Source organism: Calidris pugnax, unplaced genomic scaffold, assembly GCF_001431845.1.
Source record: "Calidris pugnax isolate Ruff unplaced genomic scaffold, ASM143184v1 scaffold262, whole genome shotgun sequence".
NCBI classification, from domain to species: domain Eukaryota; kingdom Metazoa; phylum Chordata; class Aves; order Charadriiformes; family Scolopacidae; genus Calidris; species Calidris pugnax.
The window spans coordinates 777,504-800,299 of NW_015091043.1; the positions used below are offsets into that span (position 1 = coordinate 777,504).

General features: G+C 43.1%; 1 protein-coding gene and 1 long non-coding RNA gene across 8 annotated transcripts in view; both read left to right on the forward strand.

Annotated features, from left to right (window-relative positions):
- The window catches only part of SUSD1 (sushi domain containing 1), a 44,294-nt gene extending 40,477 nt beyond the window's left edge, over positions 1–3,817 (forward strand). For 6 of the 7 annotated variants that reach the window (XM_014956438.1, XM_014956437.1, XM_014956441.1 and 3 more), the window contains one exon: positions 2,709–3,817. In XM_014956438.1, the coding sequence (XP_014811924.1) occupies positions 2,709–2,847 (139 nt within the window). In that variant the 3' untranslated portion in view covers positions 2,848–3,817. The remainder of the gene's footprint in view (positions 1–2,708) is intronic. The other variant, XR_001413634.1, reaches the window with a different exon arrangement.
- Positions 3,818–4,156: 339 nt separating this feature from the next.
- LOC106896408 lies at positions 4,157–22,796 on the forward strand. The gene is made up of 4 exons (XR_001413629.1): positions 4,157–4,408; positions 5,525–5,575; positions 17,253–20,495; positions 21,569–22,796. It is a non-coding gene; the product is annotated as an uncharacterized LOC106896408 (long non-coding RNA).

A 22,796-nucleotide genomic window follows, 5' to 3' on the forward strand; every position in this document is an offset into this window, starting at 1 on the left:
GGCCACTAATGCTGTCCATTGCTTGTGCTGATGCTCTCTATATCTTTGCAATCACTAGCGAAACATCTGAAAAGTATGGGGCTCGTCTCAATAAAGGAAGGTTTCAGACAGTGTGTAGCACCAGGAATTTAGTTCACAGAGGTTTTGATTAAACGGTAAGTAAATAAATGAAGTTTATATCCTGTACTACTCAAAAGGGAAGTCATACCAACACAAATGTTGATGTGCATTTCTTAAGTAAGGAGCCAATTTCTAGTCTTTCCAACTTTATTCAAAAGGCCTAAAAGGATTGTTTTTCAGTAGTGGTTGATCCTTAACTAAGGGCCACAATAAAAACACATGAGAAAATTTTAAGAAATTGATTTCTTTCTGTTTCCTGACCCTTCATACAGTCGCAGTAGCTTTATAACTGTCCTCCTTTCAAAGGTAAACCAAATATGTGCCTTTAAGTAATTGTGCATATCTGTGCATGTGTAACATGTGACTAAAAATTAAGTCTTTGTAGTTATTTTAATATGTTTAGGAATAGTTTGATGACTTACATCCTTGGAAAGGTTAGGACCCTCCAGGTTGGGGGATGCAAAGTACAGAGCATTGGTCAGTTAAGCTGCTTATTTGGCATTCAGAAATAGAAGGAGCTAGTCTTACACAGGGCTGGAGAAAATACAATTATTTGGATTATTTGTAGTTGCCTAAATTTCAAATCAGTTCTTATAATTAAATTCCAAAATAAAGTTTCCATGGGGTCTTTAAGTAACTAAAGAAAGGGATCACAGGATTCCCTTGGCAATAGGATGCAGTGGTAAATTTAAGCTTGCAGTCTTGATTGGTTTTGGTTTTTTGAAAAACAAGAGTCTGCTTTGGCATTTGAGGCAGAAGGGGCTATAACTGTCTCAGTGTCTAAACTAGCACTCGTGGCAGAGGGCGGCTTACTGCAGGAGGAAAGGCTGCCCTGGGCTGTCATGGTGTGAAAGACCCTTCAGTTACTTCAGTTTCTCTGGCAAAAATGTGACAGAAGGATATAAATACTTTTAAAAACTATGTCAAATAAATTAGTGTCATCATGATAGGAGAACTATTTAAGATAATAGATGGTACTGGAAGAATCATGTGTGAGTATGAACCAGTTGTGAATGAGTGTAGAGTCTAAATGCTGAACTTCCATTTCAGTCTTCTTTTAAAATGAGTGAAAGCAAAAAAAACACCCAGATGACATCCTTAGGGAGCTGAGCGCATTGAGGACATTTCACATGTGGCATACTGTAATGTGGTGTAATATTAGAGGCCAAGACTTGATAATTCAACAGATATCATTCAGGCCTTTGATCCCATGTAAAAAGAAATTCTTGAATCCGTTCTTCTGTTTTAGAGAAGATCAGATAGAATTCTCAGCAGAAATTAAAGCTGGCCCAGACAAGGGAAAGCCCACATGTCATTTGTGATCAGATCCTTCACAGTGCTCACAAGAAGTAGCTGTGATTTTCGTTAATAACAAATACTCTTTTAGTTTTAAATAAGCATCAGTTTAATGCATTTCTGAGTAAGAATGTTATTTGAAAAAACATGAAGTCAGGCTTCTGCCCTGTCCATTGTAAGGCCATGGTCCTGTTTTAGGCACTGTACCTGAAGGAAGATGTGGCGCATCAGGAGAAAGAGACAGAGGAACTTGACAAGAGAGACGTGATGTCTATCTGATCCAGCTGCAAGTAGTGTAATCTACTAGTAGGTTGCTTAGCCTGGCAGAGAAGAAGTATGCTTAGCCTGCCAAGAAGTATGATATTTGAATATACAAAAAGTCATTATAGAAGGACAAGGTTTCTCTCATCTATAGTGCACGTGGCACATGTGCCATCCGTGGGCAGTATACCCATGTGCTTCTGAACAGTAGGAGGGGAGGCATGGGAACAGGTTGCTGCTAACGCTGTGAAGCCATGGCTTCTGGGTGGTCAGCAAGAGCTTGTTAAACAAACATTTGTCAGGAATGACACAGCTACAGCTGATCTCGCTGTGGTGTTAGGTGAATGGTCTTGGATTATTTCTTGGGGTCCTTCTGAGCTTTCCTGTTCTGCAGCTTCTGTCACAAAGAACCACTGTGTTCGAGTGCTCACCAGTTTGCCACATGTCTGCTGCCTCGGGGATTGTATTACTGCAGTGGGACAGATTGTGAATTCCCACTACCATGGTCGCTGACAGCAGTTTTAACTGTTCCTCTGTGAATAAAAGTCTGACACTGGATTAACAAAGCGCACAGCTGGACTGCTGATGTCCTTAGATAATATTAATTTTTGTAATTTTAAAAATGCATCGGCCTACAGTTGCTATTATTAAGGTGCCTTGTCACACATTCACTTTGCTTCAGTCTTTTTAATCGTTTGCTTCTTTTTTTATGTGCTGCCCATTCAGATGCAGAAGGGCAGTGCCAAAACTTCAGCTTTCTGAAGATCTGCGTTTGGCATGAGTGCTGTCAATACCAAGGTTCATGTAGGTCAGATAATCGTCAGGCCCCATGGGAATGCTTCCTACCCATCTCACACTGGCTGTAACGTTCAGAATTTATACCAGCACCTTAGGTCTTCAAAACACTTTAGAAACTCTGTCGTTTATCCCATCAATATGAGTGATGCAAGTTCTCTGTCAGGTCTACGCTTGCGTCTTGAATGGTTTTAAGTATTATTTTTTTTTAATTGGAATTTTTTCTCTTTCTCCAGCTCTTATCTCCACAGCACAGTGCACTCCCCACCCGCTGCTTTAGCCTGTGAGGCTGTACATTTATCTGCTACAATGGACATGGCACAAACAGGGATTACATCATCATTCCTAGAGACTGAGAATGTCTCTCTCCTCTGATGTGTTATCCCCTGAAGTCAGCACAGAGAAAATGCACTCTTCTTACCAAAGCCAGCATCTGTTGTGTATGCACATACGTACTCTAGCATGGGCAGCTGAAATGTGTTTGTTACTGGAAGTGAGATGTTTATTGTCTCCCCGTGTTTCCAGATGGCGTGGTATGTAAAGGAGAACCTTCCTTCACAAACAGGTTTGTGTCAGAGAGATCAGCATGTGTCCCGTGTGTTGGCCACAGGCTTTCAGCTATTCCAGCCACTTGAATGCCTGATAATGAGTGTCTGTATTGTATTTTATTACATGAATAATCCCCTGATCTAGTTGAGACTGTCTGAGGATCAACTGCTACTTTAGATACCTTAGGACACAAAAACTTAGGCCCATTATAAGAGAAAATACAGATCAACCTTTATATCAGATAAAGTGCCTATTGTATTTCTAAGTATAAAGGTAGAAGGCTTTCATCAGTCACTTGCGGGTAGTGGTGCTTCATTAACAAGTATGGAGTTGTTAGCCGCGAAATTGTCACATTTAAATAGTGTCAGCAACAGATGTGTTCCAGAGATAACTGCAGTCATTGCTCATAGCAATTAGCCATAATTGCAAATAATATACCAACTTATAAAACTGCAGTTTGCCAAAAAGCTGAATAGCTTTAATGGCATGTGAAGACTAATTTAAATAAGGAGCTACCTGTGTTAAGTGCAGTTTTGTTAATCTCTGTTCTATAATTATAGCTGAGTAAAGCCATTGAATCATTGTCTGGTTAATGAGCTGGTGTGTAACATCTGGTTAGAGTCATTTAATAAAGTACGATTAACCAATTTCCTATGGCATTAATATTTTTTCCTTCTGTAAGAAAGAATCGAGTGCCTTTGATTAATTCCACTCCTGCTCAGAAGTTGCTTTGGGATATATTAGCAAAATCATTCTGTTAACTAGTGAAATAAAGACTCAAGAGTTTTGGGTTTTACTCAGTTTTGTCATTTTTTCCAAGTTATGTTTTGTGTTTCACCACTTTGAAAATATGATACCCCTTTTTGGAATTCTGAATGTTTCTGATTCCTGCTGGATTTATAATTTTAGACATTCTGTCTCTCTGGGTTGTGTAATTCCTTTTTTGGTGTTTAAAGTTCATACATTTTCAGTAGTTAGTAGTTGAGTAAGAACACCTTTGTCTGCATTAGTGATTAAGAGTGGGTAATGTTTTTCTTCACTGACAAAGAGCAACTTAAGTGTTCATACTGGGCTGCAGTTACTTAACTTTTCAGTTTCTCCTGTGGAATTCATTCTCACACATTCTGCTCATAATTCCCATTCTCAATGGAGCAGCTTGCCAAGGTTTGGTGTAGCGGTACAAACTGCACCACTTCATGCTGTTTCATTCTCCTGCTGCCCTGGTCCTGTGAGAGTCCCCGAGTAAGGGAGAGCTGGGGAGGCAGGAAATTATTTAAAGAGACAGACATGCCATCCTCCATGAAAGAAAACTTCTTTCACCTCTTATGAAGACCAGCAGTGTTCCAGTACATTACGTGGGACCAGGAACATAAAGTCCATCTTGTCGGTAGGTATAGTTGGAAGGTTGGAGGTCTTCATGTACCCTTCAACAAGCCATTTCTGTTCAGTGTGCCTCTTCTATACCCAGCTTGTCTTTTCATAATGTAAAGTTTTTAGAGCAAGGTTTCTTCTTAGCAAACATCCACACTTCTCTTGGGACTTTCAGTCTTATTTATGACTTACAGTCTTAGTTAACGACTCATTGGGACATCTCTGCACAGCAGAGCAGTGCAGCATATTAATACCCAGAAATGGACTGATAAGGGAGAAGCAATGAGTCAGGACTCCTTGTCATCTTAAGTTCTCCAAAATAGCTAGTCCTGCAAGTTTCCTCTCCTTCCCTTTGTCACTCTTGGCAGACCTACCTTTGGCTGTGAGCTTGTCTTCATCTGTTGTGTATTTATCTTTCTTCAATCTACAGCTGTTTCAGTTTAATGTGGGAAGCATAGAGAAATAATTTAGTCTTGCCCTCCTCAGATAATTGTGCAGTTGTTAACAGTTCGTTTGTTAGAGCCTCTCTCTTTCAGAAATGTGGCTCTATTGCTTCCAAGCTTTCCAAATACATTGGTTGAATTATTTTTTAGGGAAAGTTAAAAGATTTAAACAGTGGGAAATAAAGAAGTAGACTGGACAAAAAGAACAATGTAAAATTGTAGTGGCTGTACTTACTTTTATCTGTTACAGAAACAAGCTTGTACAGTGAAATTAATCTGGTTTGAGAGTACTGCTAATGAAGGCCAGTTCTCTGACATTTCATTAGAAGGAAATACACTATTTTGCTAGAAAGGGTTTCATTGCAAACACAAGCTTTTAGGCTTCTGATTAGATAGCTGATTTACGGAAATACTTGTTAGGAGAAAATAGTCCTAACTTGTGCCGCTTTGAATGGGGCCTTGAAGTGGAGTGTGTGTCCGTAGGGGTACTTGGGTTACTCAGATTGATAATCCTTGTACTCAAGTTTATGGAATGATCTACTGACTGTGTTTTATACGTAGCATCCTGCTGAACTAATTGCAACATTGATGTAATCACACCCTCATAGTTCAAGAAGTTCTAGAGGCATTTCTAATGATCCTTCTGCTGCTATTCCTTCAACTGAAGGAAAGTCTCCTTTTTCTTCCAGTGTTTCTGCTCAGCTTCCTTGGATATATGTTCCACACCCAGGCCAAGTAAGGTAACACCAACCAAAGCTTCTCTGCTTTTACTGCTGATCTGCACCCATTCATGGTGCTATATTGAGAAACTGTTTGGTTTAGATACATACCAATGTCTGCATTATCTCCGTAGTGTTTTCATCTGTAGAGGAAACAGGAAATTGTTAGCCCTGGATAAAGAATTCTGTGTAAGCTTAAGTTAAACTATTTTTTATCTGTTATTCTGTAGTAGTGAGATAACATGCAGGACACTGTAAAAATCCAGCATATGTGCATGTAATTGTGATGGTGTGTCAAATGAAAACCTTTTATTGTAAAATACAGTTTCTACTAGATATCGCTGATGGGTCCTTTAGATCTTTTGGAGAGATTTCTTTCTTATGGTTATGATAGAGACAGCCAGAAGTCATCCAGCCTTGTTTGTTTGTTTCAGTATTTATTGTATGTATAGGGCCAGATATGTGGGGCAGCATGCTCCTTGTTTCTATGTGTCACGTTTAACTGTTCTCAGTCACTATTCCTATGCCCCAGGTCTTGCACTATTTGGCAGAGCCTTTTCATACTCAGCAGAGTTCAGCCAGAGTCCAGTGTAAGGTGGCAGATCCATGATCTAGCTCTTATGGCAGAATTTCTGATCCTAGTGACTGCGTTGCTAAGAAATTACGAAAGTTTCTGAAAAATGTAAGTTGTATTGCTTTCAAGGACAGAGCTGTTGCCTTCTGATGACATTCTGAGGAGATGGTGTGAAATTAGTTGGTGATCTCAGTGCTGAGCTGTAGTGGAAAGGAACATGTGTCAGCATTGCAAGAGCACCTCCACAACTGCAGTTCCTGTCAGCAAGAGAAATGACTCTGTGGGCAGCACAGGCACTTGTTCCTTTTGTCTCTGACAGAGGTGATGTCTGAGTGGGCAGAGGGCAATGATGGTATTTGTGGTATAGCTATTATGGAGCTATTTCCATTTTGATGTTCATTAAAGTGGCATCTTCATGGTGAAGTTCTCTTTTTCCTCCTCTCTCCCTTCCCCAGATATTTATGTGTATTTTTTCCAGAAAGACTGCTTTTGTTCCTGCAGTTTCCCAGCTGAATAAGGAAGACTGACCTTTTATTGGTGTTTTTACTTCTCAAGGCAGCACAATGGATGTATTTTAGCTGCAGTTCATGTTTTCTATTCCCTGGTGTCCTCACTGGATCACCATGTTGTGAAAAACTGTATACATTATATATGTATAATATATATGTGTGTGTGTATATATGTAGTTTGTTCTGTTTCTTCCATTTCACTTAAAAAGTAACTGAAGTTATTGTCAGAATTTCACGGCAAGGGTGGGGGAAGTTCAGCCCCCAGGGTTATAAGAAATATTAATAGACTGGGAAGCAACAGAGAAAGGATTACAGAAAAAAAGTCATTTCTTAATAGGAGGTAATTTCCAAAGGCCTAGATTTTCCTGAGCAGCTTTTAGCCCTGAATGTCTTAGCTTGACTTTTAACGACAGCTTCTATAGAAGTCTCCCCAGCAGCCATCCTGGGAAACGTGAAAAGAGAGCAAAATGGATTGGAGTAGTCTGGTGAAGCTAATGGGCACAAATTATGCCAATACATTGCATAAAGCCTAACATACCACCCCTACGCTCTTGTTATAAGCAGTTTTCAGCTTTCACTTTTTAGCTGTGTAAAATGACCAACTCGGTTTGGCTCTTAGCTAGTGAAGATGTTAGGAAGGTCCATTTTGTTTTGCGTTTCTGTGAATTCTGACCCATTTTATCTCCGTGTGTACAATTGGCCAGTCATTTTCTATAACCTAGAATATTCATTCAGGCATGCAGAAACAGAGCCAGGTAAATGTGGAATGTCAAATGAGTAGCAATTGTAAGTATCTGCTGAGAGGCAGGGAAATATTGCTTCAACAGCAATTCTGCATTTTTGCACTATACTGGTCTCTTACTGGCAAATGAATAAAATTATTATTTGATTATGCAGCATGTTTCAGAATGATGATTTGAGTATTTTGTGGCTAAATGTGGCTAAATGACTCCTTCCAGTTCTGTTAAATACTCCCTTTATTCTTTGTAGTTTTAATCTGCCAGATATTCATTTTTATTACAATAAAACAGGCTCAAAATTGGGCCATACATTCAGATATTCTGAGGAATTCAGCTTTCTGCCCAAGATTTTAGTGAAATACTCTTGAAATTATGGAATTACCCAGGTTCTCAGCCTGTGCCAATTAACATAGTTCGTTCTAAATTTAGTGCAATGATACATATTTACATTATTTTAGAATCTGCTCTTATGTTTTAACTCGGGACAGAAAGAGGAGACCAGAGAGAAGAGTACATTGTGCGTTTTTGCAAAGAGATTGATAGCAGTAGCTGTAAAAATGTTTCCTACTATGGCCACAGCAGCATCCAAAGACTCTTCAGCAGTGCTATTATTTATCCACTGTTTGTCTACACAGGAGGTCAGTGTGAAGCAAGGTAGATGGGAATTTCCAGCTGCACATTGCTTTTGTGGCAATTCCTTTTCTTGTTTAAAGATGCGATTTTATGCCATTCTTTTTTTTGCTTCTTAAAAGATTTTTCTGTTGGTCAGTGCAGCAGCATTTGAGATTAAACAGGATTGTTTAGGATCCTAATGATCTGTTCTTTCTGCTTGGAGTCCTGTGATTTTGTTTTTTCATCCCACATCTCTCCTGATAATGACCACAGCAAGACTGTTTCATATTTTTCACACAGACTGGACTGTTTCAACACATTTTCATGTACTGGTTTTGGGCGTTTGCAATGAAAAGCTATGCTGCCTTTGACAAGGTAGAACAAGTATCTTATCTGATAATATGACTTATGCAAGCACCAGTTCTGGCTTTGCCCAGGTTCACCCTCCAAAACAAAAGGCAGAGCTTGAGCACTGAAAAGGGTTTGCATTTAAAGTGATAAAGTAAGGCTTAAATGACTGATTTTGTAATCACAGGAGTGATGAACCTGAAATACTTGGTAAGATATCAGCAAGCAGGACTACTGCCTCAATATGAGAAGTGATCCAATTTAATCCCATTTAGATGTCACTCTGTATTGCATTTATCCATAAACATGTCCCAGCAGATGATAGTAAATCAGTGTGATAGTGAAATACTTCTGCCTCCGGGCTTTTTATCTGGTACCTGGAATTTCCCTTCTCAGCTGTTTTCCTCTTAAGTCTGCCTTGGGTATTGAGTAATTGCTTCCCGTGTTTAGTCATATCCTAAAGTGCTCTGTCTGTGTGGGTAAAGTCTCTGCATTCAGAATACGCTTCTCCATAGGAATAACAGCCTGGTGAAAATTGTGTGAAATGCTTTGGTACAGTGTGTGGAAACTGCAGTACCTAAAAATACATTATTTCACTGCGCTGGCTTTCTGCTCAGGTGCTTTTTTTTTATCCTCTTTTTTTTTTTTTTTAAGATTTCCAATTGCTTTTGAAAATTCTTAGCTCTCAGTCTCTAAGAACCTGCAGCGTTTACCTTGAATTTCACTTCTATATCCCTTTCCAACGTTAAGGTATGCTCTACTGCGAATGGCATGTGAGTTGAGATTTACAACCATAGGGTATCTCCGGTTGGAAGAGACTCATAAGGGTCATCGAGTCCAACTCCCTGCTCCTCACAGAACTGCTTAAAACTGAACTATATGACTAAGAGCACTGTCCAGATCTCCTTGAACTCTGATGGGCTTGTTGTGGTTACTGACAGACCTCTCAGTGAAGAACTTTTTCCTAATGCCCTGTCTGAACTTCCCCTGCCTCAGCTTCATTCCATTTCCTTCTGTCCTATCACTGGTCACCAGAGAGAGGAGATCAGCACTGCCCCCTCCGCTGTCCCCAGCTGCCCTTATTTGTATGCTTGGGATCAGTTTGTCCCAATTCATTTGTGTTAGTGGAATATTCTCTCTGTATTGCTTACTGTAAGTAACTGTTGCATAGTTTTACTGATTTCTAAAGAAACGAGCCTGTTACAAACTCTGTCCATTTCCCGATGATATTATCTTTGCCCATAGCAGTAAGCCCATTCAAGTAAGAGGAATCACAAAGTCATCATATTGTGAGTTTGGGGACAGCAGGCAGTTGGACTAGGATGCAGTCTCTGTTGTTGTCATACACCAAGGAATCCTCTGTGCACATAAACGATGTTACAAAAGGCTCTGTCCCTGCTTTTGGAAACAGGCAACACACAAGAATCCACTGCACAGTCAATTCTCTGAATCTCTCGCGTGCAGACAGCAATGAAAATCTTTTACTGCTAGTATGTGATTAGTCTCCCGTGTCTGCTAAGAGCTGAGCTCATTTAACGGCAGTGCTCAACTTCTGTTAGAAATTCAGGTCAATCACAAGATACAAATCCAAGGAAAACCAGGCTTGGTTGAGCCTGGTGTTCACAGATCTGCTTGTTATCTGAACTCTTTCGGCATTGCCTGCAGGCTGTTCTCTGCAGGCAGATTTAAACAATTATAGAGCAATGTGGTTTTTTCAATACTCGTTTGTAGTCTGTTAATTGTTAAAACCCGCTATGAGCATTGGAAAAATCAGGAGCTGAAGAACACTGTCATAGAGAATCACAGAAGTATTTTTCACTAGAAAAAAGCAGTGACACTCTCTCAACTTATCTCTGAATTGAAGAGAAAAAAATCAACGCAAGTGCAGGCTTTCCTTACATAGGTCTTGCTGGATAGCTGCTGGTCTGAAGGATGACATGTAAGCAGAGTAAGATCCCAGGTAGACTCAGGCTTCCTCAAGGAACATGTTTTCACGGTGCTCTGGTGTTAGGGGAAAGATGGACACAGCACAAACAATATGCAGGGAGCACGGAGTGCATAGAACAAGGTTTACAAGAAAATCTTGGTGTTGATGTGAGTAGAGGAAGCAGATAGGTTTATGCAGGTGTGCTGTAATGAACTGATTGCTGTAGAAGATTTTAAATGCGAAGCAAGATAATGATTGGATTCATTCAGTTAAGAAAAGCCTTCGAGTCATAGACTTTTACAGTGGGCTTTTAAAGGTGACCTTTAAAAACCATTCTCTTTACACATTTATCTTCTTTACAGGAACTGTGCTGTGTCTAGAGGCACCTGTGTATCTGAGGCTCTGTATTAGACCCTGGTGATTACGGGTCCTCCTGTGTGTTAGCTGCAATTTATTGCTGTTTTTGCAGCTTATAGTTTATGTGCTAATTATGCCGGTACCTGGCTCTAGCAAAAATTTGCTGCTTTTTGGTGAGAAATGAGTAATCTAAGAGAAGTTTCCACTTCAGTCTTAGCCTTTCTCACAGCTGTTGAAATCTGGCTACTGGCTGTTGGGAAATGACAGGCTACAGATACAAGTCTTGAAACTGCAGAAGCAGCAGGTTTCTTTCCAGCCATTCCTGAGTGCAAATCACTATAATCAACCCTTGTTTTTTCAAGTAAACAAGCAACTTTCAAAACTGGTATAAATCTTTCTCTTCCTGCATTTGACATCCTTAAGCGAACATGCTGTTCTTTGATTTTCACTTTGTTACCTTTTTATCTTGTATTCATTTTCTTCTACATTATAAGGTACATTTATTTCCCTTTGTCTTTTTCTCAATGGAGTCAACATCCTGTGGGATGGCAGCATATGACTGCATTTTTTCCCTCTTTGTAGGGAGGGGGGAGTGATGGCTTTTTTCTGTTGAAAAAACCACCAAAATTAATCAGTTAAACCTGTAGGAAATATATTATATTTTAAAGGTCTTCCAGTCTGAGGTTAGAGATTGGGACTTCAAATATGCTTTGCTGTGGCATTTGCTTCTTTGCACTGTTCCTCTCAGATTTCAAATCAAGGCAGAAAAGGTTCATGGATACACTTTAAATTTGGAACTTTCTGTCCACTGGCAGGAAGAACGGAGAGAGAAAAAGGTGCTTCTTAATATCATTTCAGTCCTTGTCTTGCAGTCTGACACAAACAAAACTTTCCTTTCTCTCCGAGGGAGAGTTCATATTTAAAAAGTACAGTGATGAGGCAAACTGTCCCCAACTGCTTGGGGACACCATCCCAAAAGGAATCGCCTCTTCTGGTGTTGGAATTTTGCAAAGGAATTGCTTCCTGTGCTGCCGGTCATTGGACCTGCCTTTGTTACAGTTCCCTGCAGGGTCATTGGATCTTTGCCATTGCATTTAAGAATCTGTTTTTCGGAATCATAGGATCCACTGCCTATCTAGCTGTTGCATTTCTCCATGGCACTCTTAACAGACTGCCTGTGCCTGAAGACCAGTACTCATGGCTGTTAATCTTTCTAGCGTGCTCGGCAGAAAGAGTTCTCAGGTACTTGCTTTAGAGATAATCTTCACCCATAGATTTTTTTAATCAAGGGATCAGCAGATGCAACGTGAAGGAAATGACAGAACCACTCTGTTCACTCCAGTTTCAGGCTGCCAAAGGCTGCCTTGCAGACAGCAGCTTTCACATATGTCAGTAGGGAAGCGTTACCTCACAACTAACAGATCTGATTAAATAAAGAGGAAGGGGCCTAACACAAGTTAGAGGCGCTTTTTTTGTGTAATTGTTGAGCTTTTTAAGAAAAACACTGTTCATGTCAAGACTGAGCGTTTCTGCCCACATAGTCTCCTTCTAAGAGAATATTGAACGTCTGTTGATATTTTGAAGCTGCAGTTTCTAAAAGTGCCTTGTCTGGCTCAGGGAGAAACTTTGTTTCCTAACTACTTCAGATTTCTTTTCAAAATCCTGTACCTTTCACTCCACACTTCCCTTGAAAAAAAATCAGAAAACCTAGAATCATAGAATGGTCAGAGTTGGAAGGGACCTTAAAGATCATCAATTCCCAACCCCCCTCCTAAGGGCAGGGACAACTCCCACCAGACCAGGTTGCTCAAAGCCCCATCCAGCCTGGCCTTAACTTGATTAAGAAGGAAAAGAATAAGATCGACAAGGTCTTAAGATGTTGCTGAAGTAAATTAGGGTTTGCACCAAGGCAGAGCTGCTACATTTTGCTTGGAGAGTAAGTCAGGGACGTATACCTTTAGGAAAAAGAGAGTCCTAGTGTTTTTGATGTGGGACTTGGATACATGTCTGTGGCCAGGGTTTGCACATCTGCTTATGCTACTCTGTGTGATTGAGCCTCTGGCACCCCTTTGAATCACTTACAGATTCATCCATTTGAAAAATACGTATAAAAAACATCTTGACAGAGGCTTTTAAAAACAAATATGGACCTTTGTTTAGAAGGCATTGTTAAATGCTAAATTAATGTTAAATTGTTAAATGTTAATGTTAAATGTTAAATTTTAAAGCAATTTTGCTTTAAAAATAAACATAGATGGTATGGGCAAGCTGCATGTTTAGGTGTTGCTATATTAATTTCTTTGTTTTTAAACTGCTGGTTCTCCCTTGTACTTGGGAAAAATCTTGTATGTATGGAATGCTCTTTCTTCCCTTTGTACAATAAACCCTCTTCTATAATGTTTCCTCTGCCAGTTAGCTGGGGTTAATTATCTCAGAGTGCATCTCTCTGGGATCAGGAACCTTGTCTCTGGTTGTGAATGTAGATAATCATCTTACTCCCACGCCTGTCATCTATTCCTTGCCTGCATTATCTGTTCTTTATGCAACATCTTTTTTCCTGAAGAACTTAAAACACTGTGCCACAAAAAAGTGTGAGGAACAGGGAAGTTAGAGGTTGCACTGGCTGCCATGGAGTGAATTGGTAAAAATGCAAACCTGAAACTGTTGTAGTTTGACAGTCAGTTAGTTCTGTATCATGAGCACTGATTTGGACAGTGTTATCCCTCTCTCTTCTGATAACCATATTTCATGGCTTAGAAGGTGGTTCTGCTGCACCTGCCTGTCTGTGATCAAGACCTATTTTTCAGTAGCATGATACAGATTCGTTTTACATGTCTTTGGTGAGTGAGGTGGTTACATGAGGTGCTTGCCAACATAGAGGTATTTCACATGGATTTTTAGCCACCTTTGTGTGCGTGATTAGAGCTATACATTTTGAGAGTAGGTGGAATATAACAATATTCCATGCTGTAGGAATTCATGCATTATTTATTTTTTAACTGGTGGAGATGATCTGCGTGAATGTTACACTGAAGGGTGTTATAGCTATGAAAAAAGCCCATTAAAATATTGTGTACTCCGTAGCTCTGTGCCTGATACTGGTCCCGGGCAAGAGGGAGAAGGTCATAAGCCTCTACTAGATCTGTTAGCTTACTCACAAAATTAATTAGGAGTATAGCAGCCTGTCTGCTTTCTATAAACGTGGTGTCAGCAGCAGCCAGCGTCACCTGCACAGTCCCCCTCAGCCATGGTGTGGCCTTTGTGGTTTCTGTTGCTTTGAGTCTGATACCAGCTAAACCCACAGTACCCTGGTTCCCACAGCTCCAGAAGGGTAGTGGGAGGCAGGACAAGACAGCATTGGCTGAGGGACTGCAGTGGAGGTGCCTGCTCTCACTGATTTCTCTGTCAGTCAGCTGAACATGAGCCAGCAGTGTGCCCAGGTGGCCAAGAAAGCCAACAGCATCCTGGCCTGTATCAGGTACAGTGTGGTGAGTAGGGCCCGAGAGGTGATCATCCCCCTGTACTCGGCACTGGTGAGGCCTTACCTTGAGTACTGTGTCCAGTTTTGGGCCCCCTACCACAAAAAAGACATTGAGGTGCTGGAGCAGGTCCAGAGAAGGGCAACAAAGATGGTGAGGGGTCTGGAGCACAAGTCTTATGAGGAGAGGCTGAGGGAGCTGGGGTTGTTCAGCCTGGAGAAGAGGAGGCTGAGGGGAGACCTTATTGCTCTCTACAACTACCTGAAAGGAGGGTGTAGAGAGATGGGGATCGATCTCTTTTCTCAAGTCACAGGACAAGAGGAAATGGCCTCAAGTTGCACCAGGGTAGGTTCAGGCTGGATATTAGGAAAAAATTTTTCACTGAAAGGGTTATCAGACATTGGAATGGGCTGCCCAGGGAGGTGGTTGAAGCACCATCCCTGGAGGTGTTCAAAAGACGGGTTGATGTAGTGCTGGGAGGTCTGGTTTAGTGATGATGCTCCTTGTTTGTTGTGTGGGTGTCTGTTTTTGTCAGTTAGGTTGATGGTTGGACAAGATGATCTTTAAGGTCCCTTCCAACCTAGAAGATTCTGTGATTCTGTGTGATTCTGTGTGGTACAGGCAAACAGATGCAGAGATCAGAAATTCCAGGAGCATCTGCCAGCAGGGCCTTAGGCTCTGAGCGTGCAGTTGTGGTCAGAATACTCTCTCTACTGCAGAGAGTCCTGAGAAGGACTAAGGGCAATAAATGCAGCCAGCTTTAGAGAAACTTTATTTTTTCTTCTCTCCTGCTCTATGAGAAACACCTCACTGACTACTGCAAAACCACACTGAGCTGTGACTGACACTCGTCTTTTCAGTCCACAGCGAAGTCGCTGCTGGAAAATACAGAACACAGACATGTTCTAGGGGAAAGGACAGTTCTCTCTGAAGGAAACTTTGGAGAGAGGCCAGGGAAAACAAACTCTATCACAAGAACATGAGTAAGGAGAGGAATGACTCGCACAAGAGATAAAGGGAAAGAAAGCAAACAGAATCTTGGAAGAGATGAATGCACCGCTTCTGCTTTTTGTGCTGTTTTGTTTTGGGTTTTTTTGCAATGTCCATCTTTGTTGCGGTCCACCAGAGCCAGCCATGTTCAGTTGTCAATTTGGGGGGGTAGCCAGATGGGTCATTTGCAAGTCAGCAGCATGTGCACAGGGATTGCAACATCGTGGTTACTCTGGGTGTGCTAGGGCGGGGGGAGCAGGAGAAATTGTATTTCCCTAGCAAAGCATTAACCTCTGTAGAAAGAATGGTGCAGCAGGAGGAGTGGGGGCAGCTGAAGCAGCCTTTGGGTTAGAGGTCAGAGCATAGTTACCCCAAAACATTTTTTTTTCCCCCTTCCAGGAATATGGGAAGTCTGCCCTTAACTAAATTTTGCAAAGCTCAGGGGGAAGCAGGCACCAGTAGACAGCTTTCTAGCTTGGCTCTTCGGGCATCCATCAAAAATCAGATCTTCTCTGTGTCCCATGGAGAACAGGAGCTTCACCTCAGATCTCTCCCCTTGCAGAAGGCCCTGAATACTGTAATCCTAGACACTTCCATAGTAACTGTATAAAGTGTATTCCCATCCACCCAGCAAATTATGTTCCAATGCTTTTTGTTTTGCTTTGTTCTGTTTGAAAGATGCCAGTGAAATGAAAAAACAGCTCTTGCTTTGGCACTACTGACCTGCGGTGGCCTTGCTTACACCCCATAGGGTCTTCCCAAGACTGTGACTTTGATTTATTCAAGTGCTGACATAAGTGAGAAATGTAGATGATTAAAAACTGATACAGCTAGGTTTCACAGCCTCATGTTGTTTTTCCCAGCTTTTCAATGCTTGTTGGTAGTTACATACCCCAGGGGTTCTACTGGCTTCAGAATTTTTTGTCAAGCACAATGGCAATTTTGTAACAAAAATAATTCTTTTCCTGTGGAGGAACTCAGTTTTACAGAAAGATTGCTGAAATAGTTAAATAAACAGGCATTTTGTCAGATACAAACCTTATGGAAGTCCAGTGATTTAAAACCATCTTTTTTTTGACAGTGTTTCCCATGTAAGGGAACAGCTGGAGAGAGAGGAAGGTATCCATTCAGAATGTCATAGTACCCCTTCCACCTCTGTGCTTGCCTGAGCTTTAATCTTCACATCCCAAGGCAAGCCCTCAGCCTGAGCTGCTCTGCTGGGCTTTTTATCCACGAGGTGTCCTCTAAGGTGTTTAGGGGCCAGCAGTTCTTCTGGGGGGTAGGCAAACGCCTATAAACATCTAACTGGGTAGCTGCACCCTTACAAATTAGGTTTCCTGAGGATGGAGATGTCTGGAGCTGTTCTGGATGAGTAGGAGAGGACAGGGCCACAGCTGCCCTGGATGAGATATGGTGGCTCTGATGAGAAACAGCACGGTGGCTTTCAGTGGGGCTCTGCTGGAGTCCCACAGGGCTGTGGAGAAGTCCCCTAGCCCACCACCGGTAAAGGTGAACATGACAGTAACTGGAGAGGCTTTTCTGGGCTGCAGCAATGCTTCAGTGACGCTCTCCCTAGGAGGTGACACTGGTGAAAAGCTGGGCCAAGCCAACCAAGAGCATGGGTTTCACCAGCATCAAACTGTGAGATGCAGGAAAGTCCTTGAGGAATGTTTGTTTAATGGGTGTTTGTGCTGGCGGATGAGTAATCCTTCGTAGCCACAGGCGTTGAAAGAATGGGTGTTTGCCAGTCTCTGTGAGTTGCATATATAAATATACATTTGTGTATATACTGATGCTGCATTTTCCTGCCTCTGATAAAAGCTGTTACATAAACAGGCTTTTGACTGCATAAAATTACTTTCAACCCCTGAAGTCATCTAAATTATAGCAGAAGGGGGGACAGTTTAGTTTCCCAACTCCTCCATGGGTGTTTTCAGCAGCACATCACATCACCATGCCCCTAAGAACGTAGCTGCACCCCCAAAAGCTGGTTGAGAGGGCTGGATGGACACCTGCGCTGCCGGAGAGGTGTGGTGGTGGCTGGGAGAGCTCTGGGTTCCAGCATGCCTCCAGGTCATGGACAAACCAACTGAGCGGATGTCCTTTGGTGCAGATTCCTCCGGGGCGTGGGAGATAACTTCATGTTTTGTTCCTCTCCTCAGGGCTGTCAAGGGCAAACTTTGTGTCTCGCCAGAAGCTCCCTGAAGGTGCCCCCTGCCTCTTGCTTGTATCTGGCAGTTGCTGAGAAACCTGTGATCTTCCCACTCCAATTTGCCACAGTACAGCTTTTCGTCTCTGGACCATCTTGCTGCCTTTGCTTTTCTCGATGAAGTTGTGAAAGTCGCAATGGCATCTACAAACAACTGAAAGTTTTACTGGAACTGAAATCAACAGTAGCTGGTACAGCTACTGCACCCAAGCCAGAAGACTAAAGGCCCAGAAAGTTCTGGCGTTACAAGTGAAGAATGACTTACTGCTTACTCTCCAGCAGGAAAGGGTCAAGCAAACAAAGAACAGCCCAAAGTGTATGAGCCAAAGCACATCTATAAAAAGAACAATTCCCTTTAGCTCTTGGGATGATGCCCAAACCACAGAAATGTTTGCTTAGGGGTGATATTTTTAAAAAAAATTCATTTCTTGATTATTAGCCTTCCAGTGTCCCTTTACATACATCTGTATGGAAAAGGCATGAATGGTGGCTACAGTCACAGACCTGGGTCCTGCACTAGCTTTGGATGTAATGTGTTTATACAGCTTCCTTTGCCATGGGTTAGCAGCACCTGGGGTTTATTTTTCATTGCAATACCTCTATGTGATGGGGAACTGCAATTAATAATGCTCTTGTACGAGAGTGAGGATAGTGGGGTGAACTCGGGGAGCTTAGTTACTGAGATACTTTTAGCCAATTTCTTATCAGTAACCTCCAGAAGGAGTGAACTTAAGAGGACAGGTATTGTTAAAGCACACAGAAAGAGGTAGAGAAAGAGTAGAAAGAAAGAGGTAATTGTGAGTCCTCTGCCAGCAGAGAAGTCACTCTACAGCTGTCCCATCAGCCTTCAGCTTTCACCTCCATAGGGTTAAGTGTTACACCCTCACTGTCCCTGTTCCCCCTCTGTGCAGGATGGGCAATCATCACTCTTCTTCCACTGAGACCCTGGCAGGGTTAAGGCATTCCCGTATATGTCAATTTTTCACAGAATAAACACTAGCTTGGGAATGTTAACATCATCTTTATTGTTTCAGCGTTGCAGGTCTGGCAGCAGCACAAGCAGGCTGATGAGCCCACTGGCTGCAGCAGAGGAACCCAGAAACAGGCAGCAGGATTGAGGTGGGGTCCGTGGCACAAAGCACTGCCAAAGGCAGCTCTGCAGACCCTCTGGATCAGGATGCGCAGGGTCATCACGTGGGCACTCCTTTTGCTATTGAGAAACACAGAGAGATCATTGAATCTCCTGCATCCAGCAAAGGGGATGTTTTTGAGGAAAACCCTGTTAATAGCCACAAGCTGTTTTGTGCAGATATTAAGACTCCTGAAGAATTTCTTCCAAGACAGACCCTTACCCAGGCCCCAGGGCCAGAAATTGTATTTTTCCCTTGAGAGGCGCTGCCCCAGTGAAAGCTCAGGTCCAAAAAGTGCATCTCAGCAGACTCACAGGAGAGTCTTTGATTTTTTTCACATGGCAAGAATGCCTGGAAATATATGTGAAGGCCAGTAGAGCCTGATCACCCCCCTGAGCCTTGCTGCAAAGCAGCTCTCTGGAAGAGGGTTGACTCCTCCACATCTTGTGCCTGGGCTCCCTGTCTTCTCCATCTGCTGTCCCTGAACTGCCAGGGACCAGGCACATCTTCATGGTTTGGCCTGGAGGAAATAATAATTTTCCAACAAATATGCACACGTGTTCCAAGCTATTTTGAAGCCATATGAAGTTGATTTCCCGTTCTGCCTTGGAGTGACTGTAATTTTATCCCAGTATCACCAAATTTTCCATAAACCTAAAAAATCCCTATCTTTGAGATTTCTCTTCTGCCTTTTTTTTTTTTTTTTTAAAAAACTGTTATGATAAATCGGATTTAGTTTGGTTCAGGAAATACCACTGGGTGAGCATATCCAACAGATCTGCAGACAGCTGAACTGCTTAATCCCGAGTACGGGTGAGAAAGGGTTTTAGCTAAGGCTATCAGGAGAGGAGGAGGCTTGGTCCTCTTCAAACTGCAGCCAGTCTTTCTGCAGCATCAAGGCTAAGAGTCCTTCCAACCACTGTGATTCTGTGATTGATTCTGTGATTGCAGGGGGGGTGGACTAGATGACTTTTAAAGGTCCCTTCCAACCCAAACTATTCAAGAGCACACATGTTGTATCTTCATCAGGTCATCCGTCATCACATGGAAGTTGCTAACTCCTTTTCAGTAATCTGAAAACAAAGCCCAGTAGGAGTTTGGTTTGTTTGGGCCTTTTTGTTTGATTTATTTAGAGCTCAGCCCTTGTTCAGTTGTATCTGGTGACAGAACTGGTCACCTCTGGAAATCCCACTCATGTGATTCCTGCTGCTGACTGTGGCCTTTGTTCTCCTGACCTGCGGCTGAATGTCGCACCATCCAGTTCATCACAGGAGAGATATGGATTCGATGAGGCAGACAGTAAAAATGGAAAGGGACCACCAGCCAGGCCCAGCTCTGCCTGCCGTGGTGAGCTTCACCTCCCACGGGTTTGGCTCCTGTGCTGTGTGAGACCAGACTCTGCTTCACAAAAAGTCCTTTCTCTTAGGGAGAATGCTCCCCAAGGCAGGATGTCTTTGAAGTAAAATGGTCCTAGGGAATGAAGGAAAGATGAAAGCAGGGAGATGTGGCTGAGGGCATCCTGACTGGGACCTCTCAGTCTTCCACACATCATCAAGTGACCTGCCACCATGCCCACAAGCTCCTGTAAATCACAGCCTCACAACAGAGGTGAAGCCAGCTTGTGCACCATCGGATCTTTTCTGTGTCAGAGCATTCTGAGATGGCATTGATTGAGGCTGCAGACCACATCTGGGCATCAAGGAGAAAAGAGAGAGCATGCTGGATAGGGAGGAGCTCTGAGAACAGCTTTGTGGGCTCTTTCCTCTGCAAAGCCCAGGGGGCTGCAGTGAGGCTGACAAGGGGTGGAGATTCTTGTGTAATGTCATGGGTAAGACAAACAGGAGGTTCGTTTCAGGGCTGCAGTGTCTCCCTTGCTTAGATTGTGAGGACTGAGAAACCTTTTGAAGCAGAAAAACAAGCCAAAGGAAAAGCATCGTGCTGGAGCCTCTGTCTCACCCGGCTGCTTTTCCACTGAGCACCCTGCAGTCGTTCCATTTTCACTCTCTGCCCTTTAGCAACACAACCAGAAACCCTGTCACGGTAATATAGCGCCGTGTTTGCCAAAGGTGCTGTTTTGAGCACACATGTTGTATCTTCATCAGGTCATCCGTCATCACATGGAAGTTGCTAACTCCTTTTCAGTAATCTGAAAACAAAGCCCAGTAGGAGTTTGGTTTGTTTGGGCCTTTTTGTTTGATTTATTTAGAGCTCAGCCCTTGTTCAGTTGTATCTGGTGACAGAACTGGTCACCTCTGGAAATCCCACTCATGTGATTCCTGCTGCTGACTGTGGCCTTTGTTCTCCTGACCTGCGGCTGAATGTCGCACCATCCAGTTCATCACAGGAGAGATATGGATTCGATGAGGCAGACAGTAAAAATGGAAAGGGACCACCAGCCAGGCCCAGCTCTGCCTGCCGTGGTGAGCTTCACCTCCCACGGGTTTGGCTCCTGTGCTGTGTGAGACCAGACTCTGCTTCACAAAAAGTCCTTTCTCTTAGGGAGAATGCTCCCCAAGGCAGGATGTCTTTGAAGTAAAATGGTCCTAGGGAATGAAGGAAAGATGAAAGCAGGGAGATGTGGCTGAGGGCATCCTGACTGGGACCTCTCAGTCTTCCACACATCATCAAGTGACCTGCCACCATGCCCACAAGCTCCTGTAAATCACAGCCTCACAACAGAGGTGAAGCCAGCTTGTGCACCATCGGATCTTTTCTGTGTCAGAGCATTCTGAGATGGCATTGATTGAGGCTGCAGACCACATCTGGGCATCAAGGAGAAAAGAGAGAGCATGCTGGATAGGGAGGAGCTCTGAGAACAGCTTTGTGGGCTCTTTCCTCTGCAAAGCCCAGGGGGCTGCAGTGAGGCTGACAAGGGGTGGAGATTCTTGTGTAATGTCATGGGTAAGACAAACAGGAGGTTCGTTTCAGGGCTGCAGTGTCTCCCTTGCTTAGATTGTGAGGACTGAGAAACCTTTTGAAGCAGAAAAACAAGCCAAAGGAAAAGCATCGTGCTGGAGCCTCTGTCTCACCCGGCTGCTTTTCCACTGAGCACCCTGCAGTCGTTCCATTTTCACTCTCTGCCCTTTAGCAACACAACCAGAAACCCTGTCACGGTAATATAGCGCCGTGTTTGCCAAAGGTGCTGTTTTCCTGAGCTGTGCAATGACAAACTATTCACACAAGGCTCTCGTAAGGTGGAGCAGAATGGAGCCTCTTTGGGTCTATGGCTAGAGGTAAACTATGTGTCCTGGGAAGTCCCAGGGCAGCAGCAGTGCCCTATCAAATTATATTCTTCTTCAGCCGGGTGTAACTCCTAAGTCACCAGGCCATAATACTGGGAGCACTGCAGGCAGTGATGCAACAGCAAAGAGCCTCTGAGAGAAAAAACAGTCTAAATTATGATAAGGGCAGCTCCACCTGGTCTCATTTCCAATTAAAAGCTAACACCTGTGCCTGTATCACAAGAACTTGTGATTTGCATCTGAAAAACTGAAGCTGGGCCCACGTGTTCATGCATCCAGGACGCCAAAAGACCTGCTGTCCACCTGAGGTCAGGGTTTGCCCAGAGCAGGCAGAGCCAGGGGAGCATTATGGCTTGGCACAGGAGTGGCCAGGGGAGCATCAGCTGTAGCCACCCTGTTGGGCTGGCTTGTTTCAGGAAAAAGGCTTGCACAGGGTATGTGGTGCTTTGCATGCAGAAGGTGACCCTGCCTGCCTTGGCAAACATTGATCGCTGTATATTTTTTGGGGCTTACTAACACAGAAGGTCATGGGCTAATGGACATGGTGTCCCAGGAGGTTGGGTATAGCCTAAAATTGCTCAGAGATGGAGCTTGTCAGCATCTCTCAAGAGCAAGTCTTTAAACATGTATTTTCTGGGAGCCTTTTAAACCCCAAATCTCTGTGTACTAGGCTGCAATCTTGTTATCTGCTAGCAGGCAGCAGGCTAATGAGTTTTCTTGAGAAAGGAAGAGCTGACAGTAATGAAAGGGAGAATACGTGAGCTTATGAGGAAAAAAAAAATTAAAAGAGAAGATAAATGAACTGCTGAATTGTTCATGTCATGATAATTACATAAAGGCATTCGAACTTAGCAATTTCTCTAAAAATGGTGTGACTTGCTGCTCCTTCCCAGGCTTTCACCCTGCAGTCACTGCTGTGGCTTTGCAGCAGCAAGGTCCCGGACCACAGCCAGCCCCAGGGATGTCACCCGGGGCTGCCAAAGAGGGAAACCAAAAACAAGAGCCTCCTTCGAGGGAAAGAACCCCCCCTGGCCACACAGAGATCTTTTCCCAGCAGTTCTCTGGTCGGGGAGCAGCGGGAATGTTTCCTGTGGTGGGAAGGTTTAGGGGGCAGCGAGGCAGGAC